Genomic DNA, 23,733 nt, shown 5'->3' with positions numbered 1-23,733 from the left:
GTTTATAAATATATTGTAGCTAAACTGATGACCATTAATGTATAAGCTTGTTAATTAATAAATTAATAAAATTCAACATTTTCGTCAATAACCATCATTATTACTCGTAACAGCGCCGATAGATGGCGTTGTAACGACTTGCACAGCGCCATCTGTCAGTGACTAGTGTGAACTATGTAACTAACGTATTGACATTGTATATTCGTCATGTATTCAAAGCTTAAATTGTATTGTTATGTATAAACAGCACACAAAGCCAGGATTATTATTTAATTCTTAGAAATGTGAGGTATTAATCTATTGAAGTACTTTTATTATTTTTGTGGAAGAAATATTCCGATGATCTGAAGGCAATAACTTAAAATGATGTTTTATTAAATTTGTAATTGGCTGTGGTAATATGTATCTAGCAAAATCATAGTGAAATCAAAATGTAAGTTTGTGAATAGGTCAGCAATAAATGCTAAAATACCTTGTTCCTGCTAGATGCTAAATACGTGTCTCCAAGTGGTATATAGTTTTGTTTTTATAAAAGGACAATATTAAATTCAGATTCAATATTTTTTATTTTCCTGTTTTATAACATTGCCTTGTAATATTTTCTATTGGTGTATATGTATGTGGTTATATCTCACATTTCTGAGTGTTATAGCAGTACTCACAGTACAAAGCGTTGCGTCCTGCCTTCTGATGCCTTACCTCTAGCGTAAGCAATAAACTATTGTCTTTAGATAATTAACAAGACTTTCATTTATTTACCTATCTCCCTGAATTTGTCTCGATATTTCTTCTAAGGTAAGATACAAAGGAATTCCCTGACTAGTTAACACTTATACTTCGTAGCAGAGATTATCTTTTGCTGTAAGCCTCTTCTTGCTTTGCTGAAGCATTAACTTAACCTCAAATTAAATAGCAGAAGCCTTATATTTCATAGTAAAACTAGCTTTCGTAGCAGGTCTTAAGTAGCACAACCCTTACCTTTTGTAGCAAACCCTAACTTCCATAGCTTACAATTTGTTGTAGTAAGTAGTAGTTGTAGTTTGCTACGAACGTCAATTACATTGTGCTACGAGCATCAAACCCCAAATAGCTATAATTGCTACGAATGTAAGACACCATCAAGTCCTATATGCCACGGACATCAACTCGGCTACCAATGTTGTCTCGTCGTGGTTCAACGATTACTTCCTATCTGCTACGAATGTGAAGTCCCACGTGCTACGAATCTCAATTACCATTTACTGCAAATGTAAAAGGTAAAAGGGATTTTTGTGGTCAGAATGGTTTTTATACATCAATTATAAAATTATAATCTAGGGGAGAAATAAAACACTGGCTACACAAAATACGTTTTATTTGACATCGTCTGTTTAGCTAGACGCCGCAATGTGATGCTGGTACTATCATGGCACTCGCTACAACGTCTTGCAGCCACCGAGCTCAGCCTATATTGGGAGAGTTACATTTAGGTAATGTACCAGGCGCAGGTAGCGCCTGGTTAGATCATGATTAAAGACTCCGGTTGGGACCGAAACTAGTCGGGTGCTGTTGATGGGTACGCGTGAGTCGGCTTATATTCAATTGATGAGTAGAATAGACTTTATGATGTCGGTTTTAAGTCTAATATGATGGGAAGATCTAATTCAATGATCGGTAAGACTATTATTTAATCTGCAGGCGATTCAATGATCTGCTATCGTTATTAAATAATAAATTATTCATTCGTGCCAATATCATTTTTAATAGCCATATCGCTTCTCGGTTAAGAATTACGTTATTCTGAAGGTGATTTGTGTCACTTGATGGTGCGGTGGTTCGAGCGCATAACCGCTCGCCGCTACCGCTAACCTAACCCTACGACATTTATGATGCCCATTGACTAACCTAACAAAAAAGTATATTCTGCAACTCTCCCAATATAACACAAAGACCAGTAGCGTCGCTCTATAATACAATAGCTTGGTCATCGCCCAGAATAACCGGTTGAATTAGTAAACAAGTGCAAGTTAATATAACCCGGCTGTTCTGAACAATGGCCGCCGAGACATCGCAGACTTACAACAAACATAAAATAATTTGTTCAATGTAATACTGGTACTATAAAATACTTTTGGGTTTTAAAAATAGCTGCCGACAAAACAAATATGTGGTGTAAAAATATTTCGGCGGTCAACGCCATCTATTGATAGAAAAATAAAACGAATAGTTACACTACGCGATACTAGATGGCGGTGGCATAGCACCACTGGCCTGTATTATAATACGTTGAACTGACTCGCATAGTATTAATCCTGTTTGAATAACACCATTTTAAAGCACTGACTATTAATCAATTGTGTATCTTTGACCATCTATTATAGTTTAGACAATAAACAGTCATTTGCAGTTCAGAAATAACTTCACTATTCGCCCACAGAGGGCGTTTCCCCGAATACCCAGTCCAGCGTATTGTAGTACAGGCCAGCGCGTAGCACTTATCTATATAATACTCATTACACATTTGTGACATAATTCGGAGTTTACATTCACATAATTTCAAGTGGTACTTTTAGTGTCTACTATAATATCTACACCGTGTTTAGTGTCACTTTAGCACTATTTGTGCTACTACTGTCACGATCTACTTAAAGCGTAGACGCTGTATAGATTAATATGGCTTTCATTATAATTATGTGTTTATCCTAGAATTGAATTTGAATTCAAGAGTAGATATTGTAAATATTCAGCGGTAACATATATCTAAATTGTAAGAAGCAAAGAAACTGCAAAATAGACACAACTCCGTCAATTTTTGATTTTGATATTTGTGCTATCGTGTTGCTTTCGCAAGTCTGCCTTTGGTAATAATACTGTCCGTTTCAAAATGATGAAACAATTGAATCAGTTGTCATCATCATCATCTATTCACATCTACAATCACACCGTCTGATATAATATTTGACAGATAACTAACGATTTCATAATTTCTTTTACTTTGAGGCCGGTGTGTTTACTAAACAGAACTTTAATTCAAAATAAGCAGCTCTATAATAAGGTAAGCAATAACTATTATTTCAATCCCTTGAATTCAAAATCAACTTACATTAATCAATTCGATAGTTCAGCCGTTGTTAAAACGACGCCTCATACCTACCACCCTCTTATACTCCGTCCGTATTGGGAAGACACTTTTGACATGTCATAAAATTTGTCTATATTACTACTAAGATAAAGTTAAATTCAACTTTGGATTTCAAATTTAACTTCAAAACAGCGTCTTGTTCACTTTCAGATCAATTTTATGACCTGTCAAAAAGTTCTTCTAAAAACGGACAGGGTTTAAAAAAGTCTTGCATTTGTGTAAGCGTACTAATTACACAATTGCAAGATTCTTTGAGAAGTGGTGATGATATTTTGATGAAATCTTTATATTATTATATTACGCTTTCTCGATACAAGTATCTACTAACGCAAGGCCACAACTATATTTAAATATGTTTTAATTTTTCATATACATTTACAGATCATCGTATTTCAAATTAAAACTGAAGAAATCAATTAATTAGGAATAAGAATCATAACAAAAGCATAGAGAGAAATATTTTCATATTATTATTATATTTCTCGAATCGTATTATAAGCTTATGTTATAACAAATTGTGACATTTTGTATAAAGAAAATTTGTTTTGGGATTTTGTTTTAAAGTGTTCCGTACCTAAAGGTAAAGAGTACCTTATCACCATAAGTCTGTTGTCTGTCTGTCTGGGCCCCAATTCTGCTATACATATACAACGGCCGATGAATGATTATTTGGCTTAAAAATTACATTTTTCGTATTCTCTTAAGCATTTTTCTACACAATAATTGTAAATTCAGTACGGGACGGTACACTCAAGGTCAATACAATTAACTTCCAATTATTGTATTGGCAAAATGCTTAAGAGAACAGGAATAATTTGAAATTTAATCCAATTGCCATTCATTTATCGGTCATTGTAAAATAGCAGAATCGGGGCCCCGTGTATCTGTCACTATGGCTTTATCTCAAGAACTGTGCTAGCTCGAAAGTCTGTTCGTCGACATTTTCATGTTGTCATTCTGAAGCGAAAATAGAGGTGAAGCAACAGTTGGTACGGTGTTGAATTTGATGACTATTAATTACCTTAATTAAACTCCATTAAACTTTGAATATCTCGCTATTGGAATATTCCTTTGACTTGAAACATTGTTTTAAGCTTACCCTCCGCGAGGGTTACACCCGCGAGTCTTTTTAAGTAATGTTTTTCTTTAGCCTTCTTGTACGGAACTCTCAATGTCTAGAGTCCAACTCTCGCTTAACTAGTTATTATTTTCAAAAAGTAAATACGTTCTTGTTGTAATCTTGTAACAAAACAACTTATTACATTAATATAATAAAACAAAAAAATACTGTTTTCTTTGAAACATTCGTATGCAACAGTTAATAAATGCACAAAAAGAAAAAAAATAGGAAAATATACAGAGATCTTTTTAGGATGGTTCCTACTTTCCAACTACTTTCAATTCAGAAAGATATATACTGTCCGTTTTAAGAGGAATCTTTTGACAGGACATTAAAACCAATTGAAATCAAGTTTAAAATCATATTTCACTTTAAATCTTGTTCGTCTTCTTGTAAAATTTACGACTTGTCAAACGGTTACTCCTAAAACGGACGGCGTACATTCGGTTTCCTTAAGATTTCTACCTCCTGTCTACTTTCTAAAGCTATGCTACTATTATACATGGTGTTACTGAGATTCTAAACACAAATATTCACAAGTTTTCAGCTGCCGCTAGTCATTTCTTATATTAGCCGGTTATTGTGTAAATTGGCTGGACATTTCGGGAAAATATATTAACTTTTGTATGGTGACTTTTGTTTCTTTTTATGCTTAAGCCTTTTTATACATTTTCAAGTAAAACAAGTCTCTTAAAATTATTCATTATGTAATGGAATTCAAATCTCTCTTACAAGAATTTTTCATTTTCACCTAAATGTTTTTATTTTGATATTCACGCATCTTTGACAGTGGTTACAGGTAGTCAGAAGCTTGAAAGTATGACAACCAGTGGAACTAAGGGGTATCGTGTTGCCCAGGTAACTGGGTTGAGGAGGTCAGATAGGTAGTCGCTCCTTGTAAAACACTGGTACTTAGCTGAATCCGGTTAGACTGGTAGCCGACCCCAACATAGTTGTGAAAAGGCTAGGCCGATGATGTTTTTATTTTGATAAACAACTTTACAATGCAAAAACCGTAATTTTTGGTAACTATCAATTATTTTTCAAAATGCCCAGACAATTCATACATGAACCGGCTAAAGTTATATTTGTCTTGTAATCCAATAAGATATTTGTCTTCTATCGCTAAAACACAATCTGATGTACTTTTATATCTCAAGGGTAAGAAGAGATAAGAAGAGAGGAGTGGAGATTGAGTAATATAAAGAAATTATGTTTGAAAAGATTTAAATATTACACAATTGTCACACAACGCCATCTAGTCTCAAACTAAGCAAAGCTTGTATTATGAGTACTAGACAACTGATAAACATACTTATATATTTCTAAATACATACATAATATAGATAGATTACACCCAGACACAGAACAAATGATCGTACTCATCACGCAAACATTTGTCCTGGGTGGGAATCGAACCCAGGACCTCCGGCATAGCAGTCAGGTACACTAACCACAGGCCAATCAATTAACTGTCAAATTTTCAATCCTCTACCCTCCATTCCTCTCCGCCCCACTCCCCACCTTAAGGGGTATCATACCACTCTCTCTTAAGGCAAGACTATTGCAGGTGTGTAAGTAAGACAGCATGTACAAGGTGTATAACGGTATCTCTTTTCCACAACTACAAAAGTTATTGAATATTCATTTCTAAAGTACACAGATTGTCTTCACGAAGACCACATACATATATAAAGTAAGTATTAACTATATATTGCGTCCTTAGTAATAGTTAAGGCAATATTTACAGTTGCTTGTGACCAGTGACTGTAGACCCCTGGTTGGTTGTTAGTGTCCTACTGCGGGGGGTCGTCGTCGTCTGGTCTCAGGGCCACCATGTCTGGCAGTTTGAAGTGTTGCATGTGGAAGGGGGGCTCTGGACTGCTGCATGGACGACTCGGCTGGAGAAAAATAGGAGACGGAATAAATTATTAGCTTTAAAATACCTAAATAAATAACCACGCTTTTAATTAATATACCAGTTCAATACTTTGTAGGATTACACGACCAAACGTCTTTGTTTCGTACATCTATTTACCGTCTGATAGTCATTTTACCGAGTTGTTATTTTAAATACTCCTTACCTGCGTGCTTCGCCCTCGTCTGCGCCGCGGTAAAATGCCTTTCCGCGCCATGAAGAAACTGCAACATAACGTGATATGTTACCTCATTATAGTTATTATGTTACCCTGAAAATCTTGTGGAAACAGTGACTGAATCAACTGGTAGCAGTAAAACTATTACTTCGCAATTTACTTCTTGATTAGGCTTGTTCACTCCGTCACACACCTTGCACAGGTCTCGATACAGCTTTCACACACCCCAACACAGCTTCCGCTCAGCTGAACACAGCTTTCACTCAGCTCAACACGGCTTCCGCTCAGCTCAACGCAGCTTTCACTCAGCTCAACACAGCTTACACTCAGCTCAACACAGTTTTCACAATACACTTAACAGCTTTCACTCAGCTCAACACAACTTCTACTCAGCTCAACACAGCTTTCACTCAGCTCAACACAGTTTTCACAATACACGAACCAGCTTTCACCCAGCTCAGCACAGCTATCTCTCAGCTCAACACAGCTTCCGCTCAGCTCAACACAGCTTTCACTCAGCTCAACACAGCTTTCACAATACGCGACACAGCTTTCACTCAGCTCAACACAGCTTTAACTCAGCTCAACACAGCTTTAACTCAGCTCAACACAGCTTTCACTCAGCTCAACACAGATTTCACAATACACAAACAGCTTTCACTCAGCTCAACAAAGCTTTCACTCAGCTCAACATAGCTTCCGTTCAGATCAAGACGGCTTCCACTCAGCACAACATACGCACCGTATAGTAGATATAGGTATGTTGAACTGCTCGGACACGGTCTGGAAGGTGAGGCCGCGGCTGACGCAGTCGGCGGCCTGGCGCAGCACCACCTCGCTGCGGCGGATGCGCTTGTTGATGCTGTACTCCGTCGGCTGGGAGCAGGAGCCCGCCTGACAACAACATGACAATACATGTGATACTGGAACTTACCAAGCTAAGGTTTAATGGTTTGACGGGAGGACGGATCGCTTGCGAAGTTACGAATAGGCAATTTTGACTTAGGGCACGGATACTTCAGGTCGTCAAGCCAAACCCACTGAGCGCGACGTGTCGCGGGTTCGATCCCCGCGTAGGTCAAGCTTTTGTGTGATCCACGAATGGTTGTTCTGAGTCTGGGTGTCTTTGTTCATGTGACTAGGATATTTGTGAAACCCCCCGAGACATAAGGATTAAATTTTTAAGTGCGGGAGTACTTTCAAAAATAATAGTTCGTTTTGATCGAAAACGGCCTATAAATGACATTTCATAAAAATGGCCGGTTTATTCACAAATCGTTTAACAGCTTGATCGGTAGCTTCTCATCTTCGTCAATCCTGTGCCATCTGAATATATCTTATGGAGTATTCAGTAACAGTAATACACACAGAAACTCAAATAATCAACGGGCCTTTTAGGTCCATAGGACTTATTTCACCCTGACTGTCAGTAGATGTCGGTACTAACCTGCGGGCTGTCCCCGACGTGTATGACGTTGACGGCGGACGCGGACGTCGGGCCTATCGTCATGATCTTGGGCCGAGACTCGGGGAAGTGAGGTGGGCTCGGCATCTGTAGAGCCTGGCGGAATGAGATTTATAATTGTTACTTTAATTACCAAACTGAATTCTACACACACAATATGATCTACGTATGTTCCGGGCATGATCAATACACGCCACACATGTCATTCACATGATCCTCACATGACTCTCACATGTCACACACATGATCCTCACATGTCATACACATGTCACACAAGACTCTCACATGTCACACACACGGTCCTCACATGTCACACACATGATCCACTCGACTCTCACATGTCACACACATGATCCTCACACGACTCTCACATGTCACACACATGATCCACTCACGACTCTCACATGTCACACACATGATCCCCTCAAATCACACACGACTCTCACATGATCCACTCACGACTCTCACATGTCACACACATGATCCTCACACGACTCTCACATGTCACACACATGATCCTCACATTTCACACACATGTCACACGACTCTCACATGTCACACACATGATCCTGACACGACTCTCACATGTCACACACATGATCCTCACACGACTCTCACATGTCACTCACAATATCCTCACACGACTCTCACATGTCACTCACAATATCCTCACATGTCATACACGACTCTCACATGTCACACACATGATCCTCACATTTCACACACATGTCACACACATGATCCTGACACGACTCTCACATGTCTCACACATGATCCTCACACGACTCCCCCATGACACACACATGATCCTCACATGACACACAGGACTCTCACATGTCACACACATGATCCACACAAGACACATACATGATCCTCACATGTCACACACTTGATCCTCACATGTCACATACATGATTCTCACATGTCACACACGACTCTCACATGTCACACACATGATCCTCACATTTCACACACATGTCACACGACTCTCACATGTCACACACATGATCCTGACACGACTCTCACATGTCACACACATGATCCTGACACGACTCTCACATGTCACACACATGATCCACTCACGACTCTCACATGTCACACACATGATCCTCACACGACTCTCACATGTCACACACAATATCCTCACATGTCATACACGACTCTCACATGTCACACACATGATCCTCACATTTCACACACATGTCACACACATGATCCTGACACGACTCTCACATGTCTCACACATGATCCTCACACGACTCCCCCATGACACACACATGATCCTCACATGACACACAGGACTCTCACATGTCACACACATGATCCACACATGACACATACATGATCCTCACATGTCACACACTTGATCCTCACATGTCACATACATGATTCTCACATGTCACACACGACTCTCACATGTCACACACATGATCCTCACATTTCACACACATGTCACACGACTCTCACATGTCACACACATGATCCTGACACGACTCTCACATGTCACACACATGATCCTGACACGACTCTCACATGTCACACACATGATCCACTCACGACTCTCACATGTCACACACATGATCCTCACACGACTCTCACATGTCACACACAATATCCTCACATGTCATACACGACTCTCACATGTCACACACATGATCCTCACATTTCACACACATGTCACACACATGATCCTGACACGACTCTCACATGTCTCACACATGATCCTCACACGACTCCCCCATGACACACACATGATCCTCACATGACACACAGGACTCTCACATGTCACACACATGATCCACACATGACACATACATGATCCTCACATGTCACACACTTGATCCTCACATGTCACATACATGATTCTCACATGTCACACACGACTCTCACATGTCACACACATGATCCTCACATTTCACACACATGTCACACGACTCTCACATGTCACACACATGATCCTGACACGACTCTCACATGTCACACACATGATCCTGACACGACTCTCACATGTCACACACATGATCCACTCACGACTCTCACATGTCACACACATGATCCTCACACGACTCTCACATGTCACACACAATATCCTCACATGTCATACACGACTCTCACATGTCACACACATGATCCTCACATTTCACACACATGTCACACACATGATCCTGACACGACTCTCACATGTCTCACACATGATCCTCACACGACTCCCCCATGACACACACATGATCCTCACATGACACACAGGACTCTCACATGTCACACACATGATCCACACATGACACATACATGATCCTCACATGTCACACACTTGATCCTCACATGTCACATACATGATTCTCACATGTCACACACGACTCTCACATGTCACACACATGATCCTCACATTTCACACACATGTCACACGACTCTCACATGTCACACACATGATCCTGACACGACTCTCACATGTCACACACATGATCCTGACACGACTCTCACATGTCACACATGATCCACTCACGACTCTCACATGTCACACACATGATCCTCACACGACTCTCACATGTCACACACATGATCCTGACACGACTCTCACATGTCACACACATGATCCTCACACGACCCACACATGTCAAACACACGTCACACACACACCACATGACTCACACCCACTCTCCACACCCCGCACCACTCACATTGGCCACGTGTCGTATGATGAACGCCGGCGGCTCGTCGGGCGTGTCGTACGTGTGGTCGGGCGGAGGCCGCGCGCGCCGCTCCTCGTCCGACGGACAGTCGTACTGGCACTGGACGTTGGCTATCGGGAAGTCTAGACAACATACATGTAGGTAGTAGGTTATATTAGTATTTATTGAGGTTAATTATGAAGAAAAATCGGAATAATTAGGTACTAACTAGAGAAAGTAGGTGATATGAATAACTAAAATTATTTTTATGATAACTCTTTGAGAATTTTGACGTTTTGAAAAGGTAATAGGTGTATGTATACGTTGCGAGTAAAAGAAGGTTGGTATAAATGTGACCATTATGTGTGTGTCTATGTGTAGAACCGTGGCACTATAAAGGATGAATCGATTTTTATTTGAAAAGGGGTTTTCTAGGGATTGTCCTCTAAAATCTTCTATTTCAAGATCATGAGTATCTAGAAAACCATCTTTTCTAAGAAAGGTGTTATAAGTTTCAACACTGTATTTTTCCATGCGTCAATCTGTGTATGATACCGTCGCTACGAAGCAAATGTACCGATTTCGCTGCGGTACTATTATCGGGGTGTCGTTTTTATTTGCTTATTTGATCTAGTGATTTAAAAAATTCAAATCCCTCCAACCGTTGGGGCTGTATGAGAGGAATGAACATAGAACATACGCTTTAAAGGGTGACTGTGGCTTTCTAAGTTGCTTTAGAAATGGTACACTCACGAACTGGGTGGTCGCTTCGACACGACGCTGACAACATCAAGGAGAATTTCCTTTTTGGAAAGTTTCTTAAGGCTTTATCTGCTTTGCATCAAAATAAAAAATCATCATAGTTTTTATTTCAAATAGGCCGTTTTTCAGGCACTTTTAAAACGTAAGTTGCGCGGTTCCAAAGTGTCATTCTTATGGAGAAGAACCGGCAAGAAACTCCATATAGAAATCCCCCAATTAATGGCTCCATACGTCTATAGGCAGACAGTATGCAGCAAACAAATTTCAAGAAAATAATGAAAAACAAATCTTATTTGTCAACCACGTTATGTAAGAAGCACTTGATGACGCTTTAAACAAGGAAAAGGGTATTTGGACAAAATAATAATACAAATGTACACGACAAAAATCATTATTATTAATAATTATTATCCAAAGATACAATCACCCGTAAATACATTACAATATACTGGCTCTTTCTGCGATTGGACAAAACGAAAAACTTGGTATAAAATGGAATAACGTTTTTTTTTGTGACTTATCATCTTGCCTTTTCACTAGACACTCTTTTTGTTGAAGTTAAACAAATTATAATATTATTTTAGGATCTCTAAGGGCTGGTTTCCGAATATCTGATAATATTTTTGTCTTTAAGATACAAAAAGTATGGAATCGTGACGTCATATTACATTCCCAATTAAAAAATCTTATTACATTTGAGATTTAGTACAAAAAGCAAAATGGAGTCTAATATTTGTAAAAACCATGACTTATCAATTTATCTCTAATATTGTATTATACATCGGTCGGAATGATTTTCAATCTTTCAAAATGGCTAGACCTCTAAATGAAAAAACTATTTTAACTATTTTATTTGTGGAATATAAAAAGCAAAAATAAATTATTAAATGATGTAACGGTATACTCACGCTTATTTATCGGGGTAGCCCGACTAGTTTCGCGATCCCGCCGCGTCTGCTCATGATTAAGGACTACGGTTGGGTCCGAAACTAGTCGGGCACCCCCGATAAATACGCGTGAGTAAACCGTTACATCATTTAATAATGAATCATTCTCACGATAGTTACTATCAAAAAAGAAAAATAAATGTTTTGTTATAACTTTCAAAACATACCAATCGCAGCTTCATAAATACATACATATAATTACGATACAATTAGCTAAAATAATATTACTTACAATTTAGTTAAGTACATCGAATATTAAGTTTAAACATTATTTTTGGCTTAAAAATAACAAATACTAAAATTTCACTAAAAATTACAAAATTAATTATTGTATAAATTATTTAAGTAAGCTATATTGCCGTTTGCCCGGCTGAAAGTCGTTCCATTTTTCTATAATAAAAATTAAATGTAATTCAGCCGAGCAAAAATACGTACGCTCAATTCAAGTGATCTTTGCGCATGGCACTATGTGTGGGTAATACTTGTAAATATACACTGGCGTTGTGTACAAACAGGGCCCCAATTCTACTATTTACAATGGCTGATGAATCAAAAATTGACTTAAAATGACAATTTTTGTATTCTCTTAAGCATTTTTCTAACACAATTATTGGAAACTAGCTTTTCGCCCGCGTCGAGGTCGGTTATATCGCGTTTTCAAGAGAACTCTTCAAAAGTGCGGGATAAAAACTATCCTATGTTCTTTCTCAAGGTCAATCCTATCTCTGTACCAAATTTCATTAAAATCAGTTCAGTGGTTTAGACGTGAAAGTGTAACAGACAGAAAGATAGACAGACAGACAGAGTTACTTTCGCATTTATAATATAAGTAGGGAAGTAGGGATTCAGTATGGGACGGTACAGTCAAGGTCAATGTATTGAATTTAAAATAATTGTGTTGGCAAAATGCTTAAGACAATAGGAATAATTTTAAATTTAATTCAATTGACATTCATTCATCGGCCATTATAAATAGCAGAATCGGGACCCAGAACTTTTTCATTGTGTATCACTTTCACACAAATAAAACCCATTGTAATAAGCAATAGTTATCGGTCACGCACACATAGAGCCACGCGCATAGATGAATTAAACTACCTTTAAAAGACAAAAATTGTATTTTCTTTAATATAACTATAAAATGTTATGTTTCAATAAATTAGTATTATATATGTTATATAATAAAGCTATTTCTTCTATATTCATTAGAATCAGTGTTACATATTTCTGCTCGGCATTGCTTAAATAAGGACGGGACTAAACAAACACAAATATAATAATATGATTACTATCTTGGCAGTATACAGGGTGTAGTAAAAATGAGCTGTCATATTTATTTAATACTACTTCAGTACTTGGAAATAAAATGAAAAAATTAGAGATATTACCTTTACATACAACGATAAAATAATAAGTGTTAGGCTGTATAATGAAGAGAAGGTAGGAGGAACGATAAAGCGGGAATAGGAGTAGGGAGGAAAGAGAAAGAACACCGATGAAGGAGAGCAAAATGATTTGCATTTGAATAGACTAAACAGATAATGTTTTATGGTCCGTGTGGTTTCTAAAATACGAACAGGCATTTTTCATACACCCTGTATAGCCAATATAAATTAAACTAAATACTAATTCTAAATTCACTTATTGGCATATTTCTCTAGACTAATCTCTAATTCTTAATAAAATACAAAAATATTACAATTATTCACACGTCAGGTTAAAAATTAAGTACAATATTATTAATTATATTATTTATAATTAATACACTTACAAAATACTCGTTGCTGTGGAAACAAACTCAACAATTACAAATAATTAACAAAATTATAAACAAAAAGGAATAATTTACTAAATATTTGGATTCATTTTACACTACTTTGGCGAATTAGGAACTTAAAATAACAATTATACTGACATATTAATTATCTGGGTAGATGTTAACGTATAGTAATAATTAATTATTCAAATAAAAACTCAAACCCTCGAATGGATCAAACCGTTTGACTCAAACTCTCAGAAACTACTTTTTGGTTTGACTCTATCATTGGAAACTAATTGGTTTTCTTATAATCAGACCAAACATGTCTTGATTCAAACCAAAGTTTCTTAAACCGTCAGTTGAAATTACAAACTGTGAGTGTGGATCAATCCAATTCGTGTTTGAGTCAAACGAGTTTCACTCAAACGGTTTGATATCCGATACCGAAAAAAAACTTCATAACTTTAGAGTTATGTGTAATGAGCACAAATACTCCAAAATAAAAGTGTTTAGGAAAAATCTAGCATTTTTTTAAGACTAATTTTGTCTGGCTAACTATCTAGCTTATATTTAGTAAAATAAACATTGGCACTTAGTAACACTGTATTGACATTGTTAATACGCAGTAGTCTTGGTATAAGGCCTTATTAAAACCACACGTATTGACCGTAAGCGGTCACAGACTGTGAGCGAACGTTAAGCAGTGAATTGCATTTCTTATGTTCCCTGTTTGGGTTTACATCTAACCGAGGATTCTTTACAATATGGGTAGTGGTCGACACTGTCATGGTTTAGGGTAAGACCGCGGGACTGTCTGTTCACTGTTTCCGTGTTGCGGACGGCACATAAATGTGTGAGTGCGAACAGAAAGTGTGTTGTTGCACACGCTTGTGCACTATTATAGGTCCTGCAGATGGCTAGTGTCATCGCTCAGTATATTAATATTACTCGCAGTCAAACAATATCGTATAGTTCACACCGTTTACGGACTATACGTCTGGTTTCAACAAAGCCCGGAGTATAATAATCTTAAAAAAGGTCAATAAATTTTATTCTAAGGCGATATTACGAACACCAGCGCACCTATTAGGCCTTGAAGCAGGGCTCTTTGTTGCGGAAGAGAGACGCTATACGCCCTCGCTTGCACAATAGAAACAGTCTTTCATAGGTCCTGGTAAGACGCTATTCCTGCTTCAAGACCTAATAGAATAGGCATAGAGCTTAAATGGAAGGACTAAAAAGTCTTATTTTCTGTATTTTAAAGTTTCATTTGGCATCGTTAAACTTTGGTAGATGCTGGTGTGATAATACCACAAAAAAGGGAAAATTAAGTTACTTAATTAAATGTATAAATTAGACTAGACACGAAATGTATAGGGACATATCTTTACAATTAGCGAGAAGGGGTAAATGCCATGCTTAGTACCATGGCTTAGGGCATAACCTATGCAGACTTATGAAAGTTATGCGTTAGACCATAAGCCTTTTATTGATATAGGGTAATTGGGAGAGGGACACATTTTATTCTATATTCTTAATAGTCACCTTTGAAACCATGCGCAGTAGCATGTATGTAATATACCTTTTTTGGGCGTATCTTTTCTATTCTCGTAAAGATATGTGCACCACAATGATTCCTTATATTAAAACGTCGCATTTTACCATCTTTGGCTCTTAATGTTAGTCTCCCTGTAGATAAAACTTTACTCTAAGGCTGCGTATACACTGCGACACAAGAGTACAACATTCAATGTATATGTATATTTTAACGACCTCCGTGGTCGAGTGGCGTACGCACCGGTTTCAAGGTGTCGCTAGTTCTGAGGTCCCGGGTTCGATCCCCGGTCGGGTCAATGTAAATATTCAAATTTCTACATTGTCTCGGGTCTGGGTGTTTGTGGTACCTTCGTTGTATCTGAATTCCATAACACGAGTGCTTTCGCAACTTACTTTGGGTTCAGAACAATGTATGTGATGTTGTCCGCATTTTATTATTTATTTATTTATATGGAAAATGTGCCAGAATGACAGAAATTTATTGCGACGGAGAGGAACCAGACATTCACTTTTTTTTTGTAATTGTATCGTTCGATAATAGATTTTTATATATATATGAGGTTCACAAATGCTTGTCAAAAAATTACACTTAAAACGCTTACGCTATATTAAGGCTGTATTGCTTGTCAAACAATTATGTACTTTATGACTGTTTTTTTGTTGTAAAAAAGATTCATTTGGACTTCGGTCTGCCAACTGTACGTCAGCCCTTAACACACTTGTGTCGCAGTGTAAACGCAGTTTTACTTTACGCTAGTTTATTACAAATTAAGTATATCGATAGAAAAATCTAGAATATTTTTTAGTTACACGCGTTATGGTCAAATTCTGTTTATTGTGGATACAATCAGAATGGACTATTATATTATACAGCCTAAAAATGTGATATTGTTGTAAGAAAATAATATTTCGCATTAATATTACATACATTGTTAAAACACTTTTCGCAAGTATATTTTATCTGTTATTTTTTTGCAGCATAAGAATTCGAATTAATTTAACTTTAAGACGTGGCAGTTGGCCCTAAAAGAGCCAGAGTACTATAATATTATAATCTTACAACAATCCCACTTCCCTTAACAATATTTGGCAAGGACTTACATAGCATCCTCGTACTTCTCCGCTCTACCTTCCACCATCAAATCCAACGGATCTAGAATCTGCGTTCTCGCACCGCGCCTGCCTTTAGAAAACTGACTCTTAATATCGTACTTTTCCATCCAATTCCGTAAAGTTTTCCTTGGCACGCCGTATTTATTCGACGCCGCGTACACACTGTAACCTTTTTTCACAGCGATCAGAGCATCCCGGAGGTGTTGCGACGAGTACTGCTTGTAGCTTTTCTCTTGGAACACGTCCGTTTCAATGTTGACTATCTCGTTGGGCCTCCTTCCGACCAGGCGGGGCCGGGCGTGGATATCGAGCGGGATCCCGTGGTCCATATCGATAAAGTGGCGCGTCACTATTTCCGTGGATGTTCGCAAACCTGGAACAAGCAAGGTAAAGAAAGCGCCCTTTAGATATGTTATAAAAGGTATGCATTAGAGGGTTGTAAGAAACTTGGGCGTTTCTTTTCCTGGCTTCTTACAGGGCAGCTTGGGGGGCACCGAGAGCTCATAAACGGTAAATCAAGGGGAAATATCCACATTATTTTTATAAGGTTAAATATACCTACATTGTTTACTATATAATTTTCTTATTCTTTAGGCCTTATTGAAGCCAGTCGGAGACACCGAATGTGAGCAGGATTTTTATGAGACGTAAAAGTGTCTGTCTCACAGTCGGCAGCTATTAGCGTGGTTTTAATAAGGCCCGAAGAATATATCATTATAGTAGTAAGCAATGATATGACTCTAGATTAAAATGATGAACTAAATTATGAGCCCTTAGTGTAAGGTATGTGATTTAGGAGCTATTTTAGTTCTATGTGTATTTGGGACCAAAACAAAAAACTAGTCCCAAAATAAATGTTGAACTAAAATAGGAAAGGAAACCAATTTAGGGTATCGCTAAGATAGTTCACTCCTTGGACCTTTAAGTTAAGCTTTAAAATGTAATAAGACTAAGCCACTGATTAAGCCACTACGACGACGAAAAATGGATGGGATAGACATGGATCTAAGGGGTGATTGTTTTAATTATACTGAAATTAAAATCTGCCTTTAAGGTCAATTGCACCCATCTTTTCTCGAGATACCGCGTACTACAATCTATGAGCGTGTATGGCGGTGTTCGCGAGGGTGGCAGCTTAGAGATAATTTACAGAGGGTAATTAGGCCAGAATATCAATAGTGAACTTATAGAAGCCAATAATGTAAGGATTTTATGACCAAACTATGTTACATGGTAGACGACTGGATATTTGTATATGCCATAGCAATTAATTTGAGTGAACTATCTTATGGTCAGGGATAGCATGCGTTTGTAAAAAGCGAGGAAAAGTTTATCTAAAATAAAAAGTTTTTCAATTCGTCACGTAATTTTGTCGAAAACACTATTTAGATTAATATAATTACGCCCATCTGCTAAAGCTGAAAATCTGTCAAGTGCGCGTTCAAATAAGAACGTTAAAATTGTTTTTAAATCAATCGCGTGCCAAAAAATAATAATGTCAAATGATGATACGAATTTATAAATTTTGTACAACCTGTTGGAAAAATCAAAACAACATCACGCAACATCGCTTTAAAAATATTCGCACGAATATAAATTGAACAAAATCGCAAATATTTTAGTAAGTTACTTAATATCACGACCGGAGGAAAGAGAAACAACATTGACAGTAAACCTCATCTTTATTGAAACATAAATATTACAAATCGTAAGAAATATGTTAAGTACAACCAGAAATTAATAATACGCTAAACTAAGAAACATATGACGAACATAATACTGCTTAAACCGTACAGGACTGGCCGGGCCGCGCTGTGGACTAGTGCCCAGTGCTGGGCAAACGTGGACAGTGTTAACGAATGCCGCACTAGGGACTTTAATCCTTGTATCGCGGGAAGAGTTCGACAAACAATTAAGTCATGCACAAAGGCACCCAGACTCAGGACAAGTATTCGTGGATCACACAGATGCTAACCCCACGAGGGGATCGAACTCGCGATATGACGCGAGCAGTGGATTTGGCGTGCTGAATTCAGCCACTCTACTATCCATGCTGTCCAATGCGTAACCAGTCTTAGAGAAACTTGTACCCAATTTTAGACGATACGGCTAGTGACTAACAAGCCAAAAATAGTTTTTTAGACAAAAAATTGACACCAACAAGGCATGTTGATTGCAAGAAGAACAGGCAACATCTAAGACCTATATAGGAACCTGTATAGGAAGGTATTCGATGACATTTTGCGACATAATCATTGGACAAAATGTACGTCCGTCATCAGAAGGTTGGTGCAAGTAAATAAGGAAGCAAATTGGAAATCAATTAAAAGCAAAAAAAAAAATAGCTTGGCAAGGATGAAACAAAATATTACTCAAAATGATGTTACGCGAATATATGGTCATCACTTATCGGTAATCAAACATTGGACAAAACTGTAGCCAACATTAGACAACAAAAATCACAATATTCTTAGTCGAAATAACCGTTTTTAACTACAACTGTCAATTTTTTCTATATTTGCATTATGTATTTGTTAATTTGACGACTTATGTTGGTCAAATAAAAGTCGTTAGTCCACAACGCAGTCCCGCCAGTTATATCATACATTGTATATATCTACAGTACACTTATAGCTATATTATTATGTATATATTTATATACTAGTAGGCACTTCATGGGTAAGTAACGTGTCTGTATATATTTATAGCCTTATTATATTTATTAAATGTCTGGAGATCAAATATTTAGAGATATTATTTCATTCTTATAAAAAACTGCTTGAAGATTCAGGATTTTAATCACAATCGTCCCTTTTCCGACCCAGTCGGGTAATAAGAACTAAAAAAAAATTCTTGTACCAATCATTCGTTGGTTAATAGAAAAAATTATCCCAAATGGTCATAATACTAAATTATTTATAATTTATCTTCGGATGTATTAGTATCTCATCAGAATTTTGACAGAATATCAAATTTGATCAATATTTATACTATCCTTTTGGTCACACTTTCCTCAAATCCCTACTTCATATTACAAATGGGAAAGTAACTCTGTCTGTCTGTCTGTCTGTTACGCTTTCACGTCTAACTCAACTGATTTTAATTAAATTTGGTACAGATATAGAGTTGACATTGAGAAAGAACATAGGATAGTTTTTATCCCGGACTTTTGAAGAATTCTCTTGGAAACGCGATATAACCGACCTCGACGCGGGCGAAGCCGCGGGCGAAAAGCTAGTTGACTATAAAGATATACAAAACACGTATTATATAAAAGAATAAAACTAAAACCATTAGAACAGTATTATTTGATAGGAACGTAGGTGTAATATCCGGCGGACGCCATGACAGTAACTACACGAGTAGTGAGATAGGTACTTAACTCGAATACTAAGCCGGGATACTAACAGGATAGTTGACTATCCTGATAGCTGATTATACTAGGGAGTTTTGACCATCGTGATATTTGACCATTTAAGGACTACACATTATTCAATTTGTGTCTATACAAAATCATTGTTTTCTATGGACATAAATTAAAACCGAAAGTAGTCTCTCCTCAAATCGGTACATATTGCTCATTTGATACAAAACAGTTTTTTCTGTCTATTTCTAAACAAAATATAATATTCAACAACGCCATCTAGTCTCAAACTAAGCAAAGCTTGTATTATGAGTACTAGACAACTGATAAACATACTTATATATTTCTAAATACATAATTATAGATAACTTACACCCAGACACAGAACAAATGCTCGTGCTCATCACACAAACATTTGTCCTGGGTGGGAACCAATCCAGTCAGGGTTAACACCCACTGGACCAAGAGACTAGTCAAATATACTTTTTAATACAAGTCACGTGAGACAGAGAAAACTGTTTTCTGTCTATAGCGCGCTCGCTCTAACGCCAGCAGAACAACCAACCAACAGAGCAAGATATACCGACTCTTTTTAACCACGACAATGCAAAGAGGCCACAATTTCATCTTTTAAGGCCCATTTAGACGGTGCAAATATTGTGCAAATTGTGATACCTTGCTGACGATTATATGTCACCCTAGTTACCCGAGTGGCCCTGCACGATATATCTCGCCTTTAAATGGGCAATTAATATCCTTAAATTGAATATATTATGATGAAATCATGACCACACTTTTACTAATTGTCGTGGCGGTCAAAAATTTAACTATCCCAATGATTAACTGTACTTTGATTTAAGATCAAGGACACAATTTAAAACTTTAATATTGATACAGTTAACCAGAAGGATATTTCACGATCAGAAGGTCGAATAATACCTTTGTAAGTGATATTATAATGGTTGTGTGAGTTTGACACCGCTATACACGGTGTACTGCCATCTCTTTTTAACACCCGCTATAAAATTACTTAAAAAGACTGTTATATTTATGTGAATTGATGAACGGGATAGTAAAAATAGATTTTAAATAATCTAAATCCCACGTTTTTTAATATCACTCCATTCAAATTCTATCAAAATCGGTCTAGCCATTTTTAAAGTTGTAAATTGCATTGTCATCGGTTTGGAAGCTACCCTGAAAATTTCAGGATGCTAGCTTATCGGGAATTGCCTCCAAATTGAGTTGCAAAAATCCAACTGGAATGACAGACACACAAACAAAGAAAAGTGAGTGTAACAAAACGTGGGAAAAAGACAGTGTTTGTCAGAAAGGGACAGAATAATTTACAATAATGTATTTCTTTGTCTCTATAAGTATTTAGGCCTAATACTTCGATAAGGCGAATAGAATAGTGATCATCAAAACCTTGATCAAATGTTAATACGTTTGTGATACAATTATGTTAAAACTGCTGAATCGAATTTGATGAAAAATTTAATACTTCAATAGTTTATTAAATGTGATGAAATACTGATACATAGATTTGTAATTATGCCAGCAATAATTGCACAATCTTTGCTGTCACTTCGCTATTGCAACATACGTAATACTAGTTTAATTTCCTATACACATAATTTTAACCAAGATTCTGTTGATCATTAACCTAAAGTTCAAAGTTAACTATAAGTTCAAATCTTGTAAAGATCGATGCCCAAACATAATTTTAATCTAATTAAGTACAACCATAATATATAATATAATAATATATATAAATAAATTAATACAAATATATTATTTGTAGTACATTAAGCCGTTTTTTTTTCTTATATAAATATGTAGATATTGTTCTTGTTTCGGTTTGTTTGTATAAGTTATAATATTATCATTAGTCTATTCTTAAAAGGCGAAAAAATAAATAAAACATCGGTTATAGTCCCAGCGGTGGGCAAAAGAATCGTTGCCATATTTAAAATTACATTTTGGCTGTTTAGACAAAAATGAAGACAACTTTATATTCCTAGATATTTAAATGATCAACTCCCAGTTAAAGCTCTGATTTTTTAGAAAACTGATTTAATTGTCAGTCGCTTCATCAGTAGAATAACACTCAAGTCTGACTATTCTTTAAGTTCAATTGTGAATCATATGACAATAAAGTTGATTATAATTTAATTACTGTGATCAATGCTCAAACCATCCACTATATAGGAAGTGCCCTATGCCCAACAGTGAGATATAAATAAGCTGATAATATAAACACTGTTTTATAATAACTCGCCACCTAAATTAAGAATAGAAGAACGATAAAACCAAGTCCCTTTTTGTCAATAGAACGGACTTCTATAAACTCTTATATTAGAACAAGTTGTGTGAGCGAGACGGAAGGCTACAAAGCGAATAGCGCCATCTCTCTCGCACACTTCAACTCTTAAGAGTTTATAAAGACCAATACAATAACAATATCTACAATAAAAAAGCTTTTCATATAATATTTAATAATAATAATAATATTAAACGCTAAAAATTTCATTTCAAGTCTTTTCTTTATATAAACTGGACGAAGTCCTATCAAGCACACAGTTTTTTTTGAAAAAGGCCAATCATTTCATTTTTAATTATTATTTATAATTAAATATAATTATTATTATAATTTATAACTAATTAATTACACAAGCATATAACGACAAACTTACTAATAAATAATTATAATGGGGTGAAATGTCTCAAATATTTTGACAAACCTCATTCACGTCACATCTCCCGAAAATTTATTTATTTTTCGTTTTTGGCAACATTGTTTTCCCAAATATCTTTTATTTAAGAAAACAGTTTATTTCAGACTTTCCATTAACCTTATGTAATACAAGTCTACATCTTTTTCCAAAATATTATTTATAACATTTTTAGGCACTTTCAAGAACAAACATTTTCTCGTCATTTATAAGAGTCAGTTTAACAAGTTGGACCGATTTCATTAGTTTTTTTAACAGATAGACAGGCTAAAGGCAACTTTTCTTCTTTATATAAATTTTTCATTAAAAACTCCAAAATTAACAACAAAATCTAGTTTTCTTAGAACAAATTTACAAGAAAACACGAGCAAAGCCACGTCGTTTAGTTAGTATCAAAATATTTGAGACGTTTTCATATTAATTTATCTAAGAAACATCAAATCTTTGGATTACATATTGCGGGAGATAGGAATATTGTAATAACTAATAGCGTAGCGTTGTCATAGCAACCGGCTTGTAAACAACAATATAATATCGTAGTGTGCTATTTGGATTTTCAATATGTATTTAAAGAACAAATTAATAATGATAACAAAATGAATGAAATTGGGAGTTCATGTCAAACATTTTAATATTATATAATGTTTGTAATTATCAAGATTGAAGGTCTGACAAACAGTGTGACTAAGGGGTATCGCGTTGCCCAGGTAACTGGGTTGAGGAGGTCAGATAGGCAGTCGCTCCTTGTAAACACTGGTACTTAGCTGAATCTGGTTAAAACTAGAAGCCAAACTCAAGATAGTTGGTAAAACGGGTAGGCCGATGAATTATCAAGATTTCTTTAATCTGTTGTCTAATTATTTGACCTATTTCTATTAAAATGGTAGTTTTTTAGCCGAAAAATACTTAAACTTGGATAAAAAATAATCATAAGATAAATTTTGACCGACTCATATTACGAAAGCAAGCAAAACCGCGGGATAATATAGCATTTTGAGGAATAACATTAAAACTCTAGTCACTGT

General features: G+C 36.4%; 1 protein-coding gene and 1 pseudogene across 1 annotated transcript; one reads left to right on the top strand and one right to left on the bottom strand.

Annotated features, from left to right (window-relative positions):
* LOC113498864 overlaps positions 1-23,733 on the top strand; it is a 256,390-nt pseudogene that overhangs the window by 52,119 nt on the left and 180,538 nt on the right.
* LOC113498868 lies at positions 5,636-11,358 on the bottom strand. Its single transcript, XM_026879022.1, has 5 exons — positions 10,481-11,358; positions 7,785-7,898; positions 7,080-7,231; positions 6,326-6,383; positions 5,636-6,142 (listed from the first exon to the last, which is right to left on the bottom strand). The coding sequence occupies exons 2-5, from the start codon at positions 7,887-7,889 to the stop codon at positions 6,038-6,040; spliced, it is 420 nt and encodes a 139-aa protein (XP_026734823.1). The 5' UTR covers positions 7,890-7,898; positions 10,481-11,358; the 3' UTR covers positions 5,636-6,037.

The sequence above is a fragment of the Trichoplusia ni genome, chromosome 11 (genome assembly GCF_003590095.1).
Source record: "Trichoplusia ni isolate ovarian cell line Hi5 chromosome 11, tn1, whole genome shotgun sequence".
NCBI lineage: Eukaryota > Metazoa > Arthropoda > Insecta > Lepidoptera > Noctuidae > Trichoplusia > Trichoplusia ni.
Note: the sequence above shows the minus strand (reverse complement) of the source record. Positions and strands in the feature narration are given on the sequence as shown.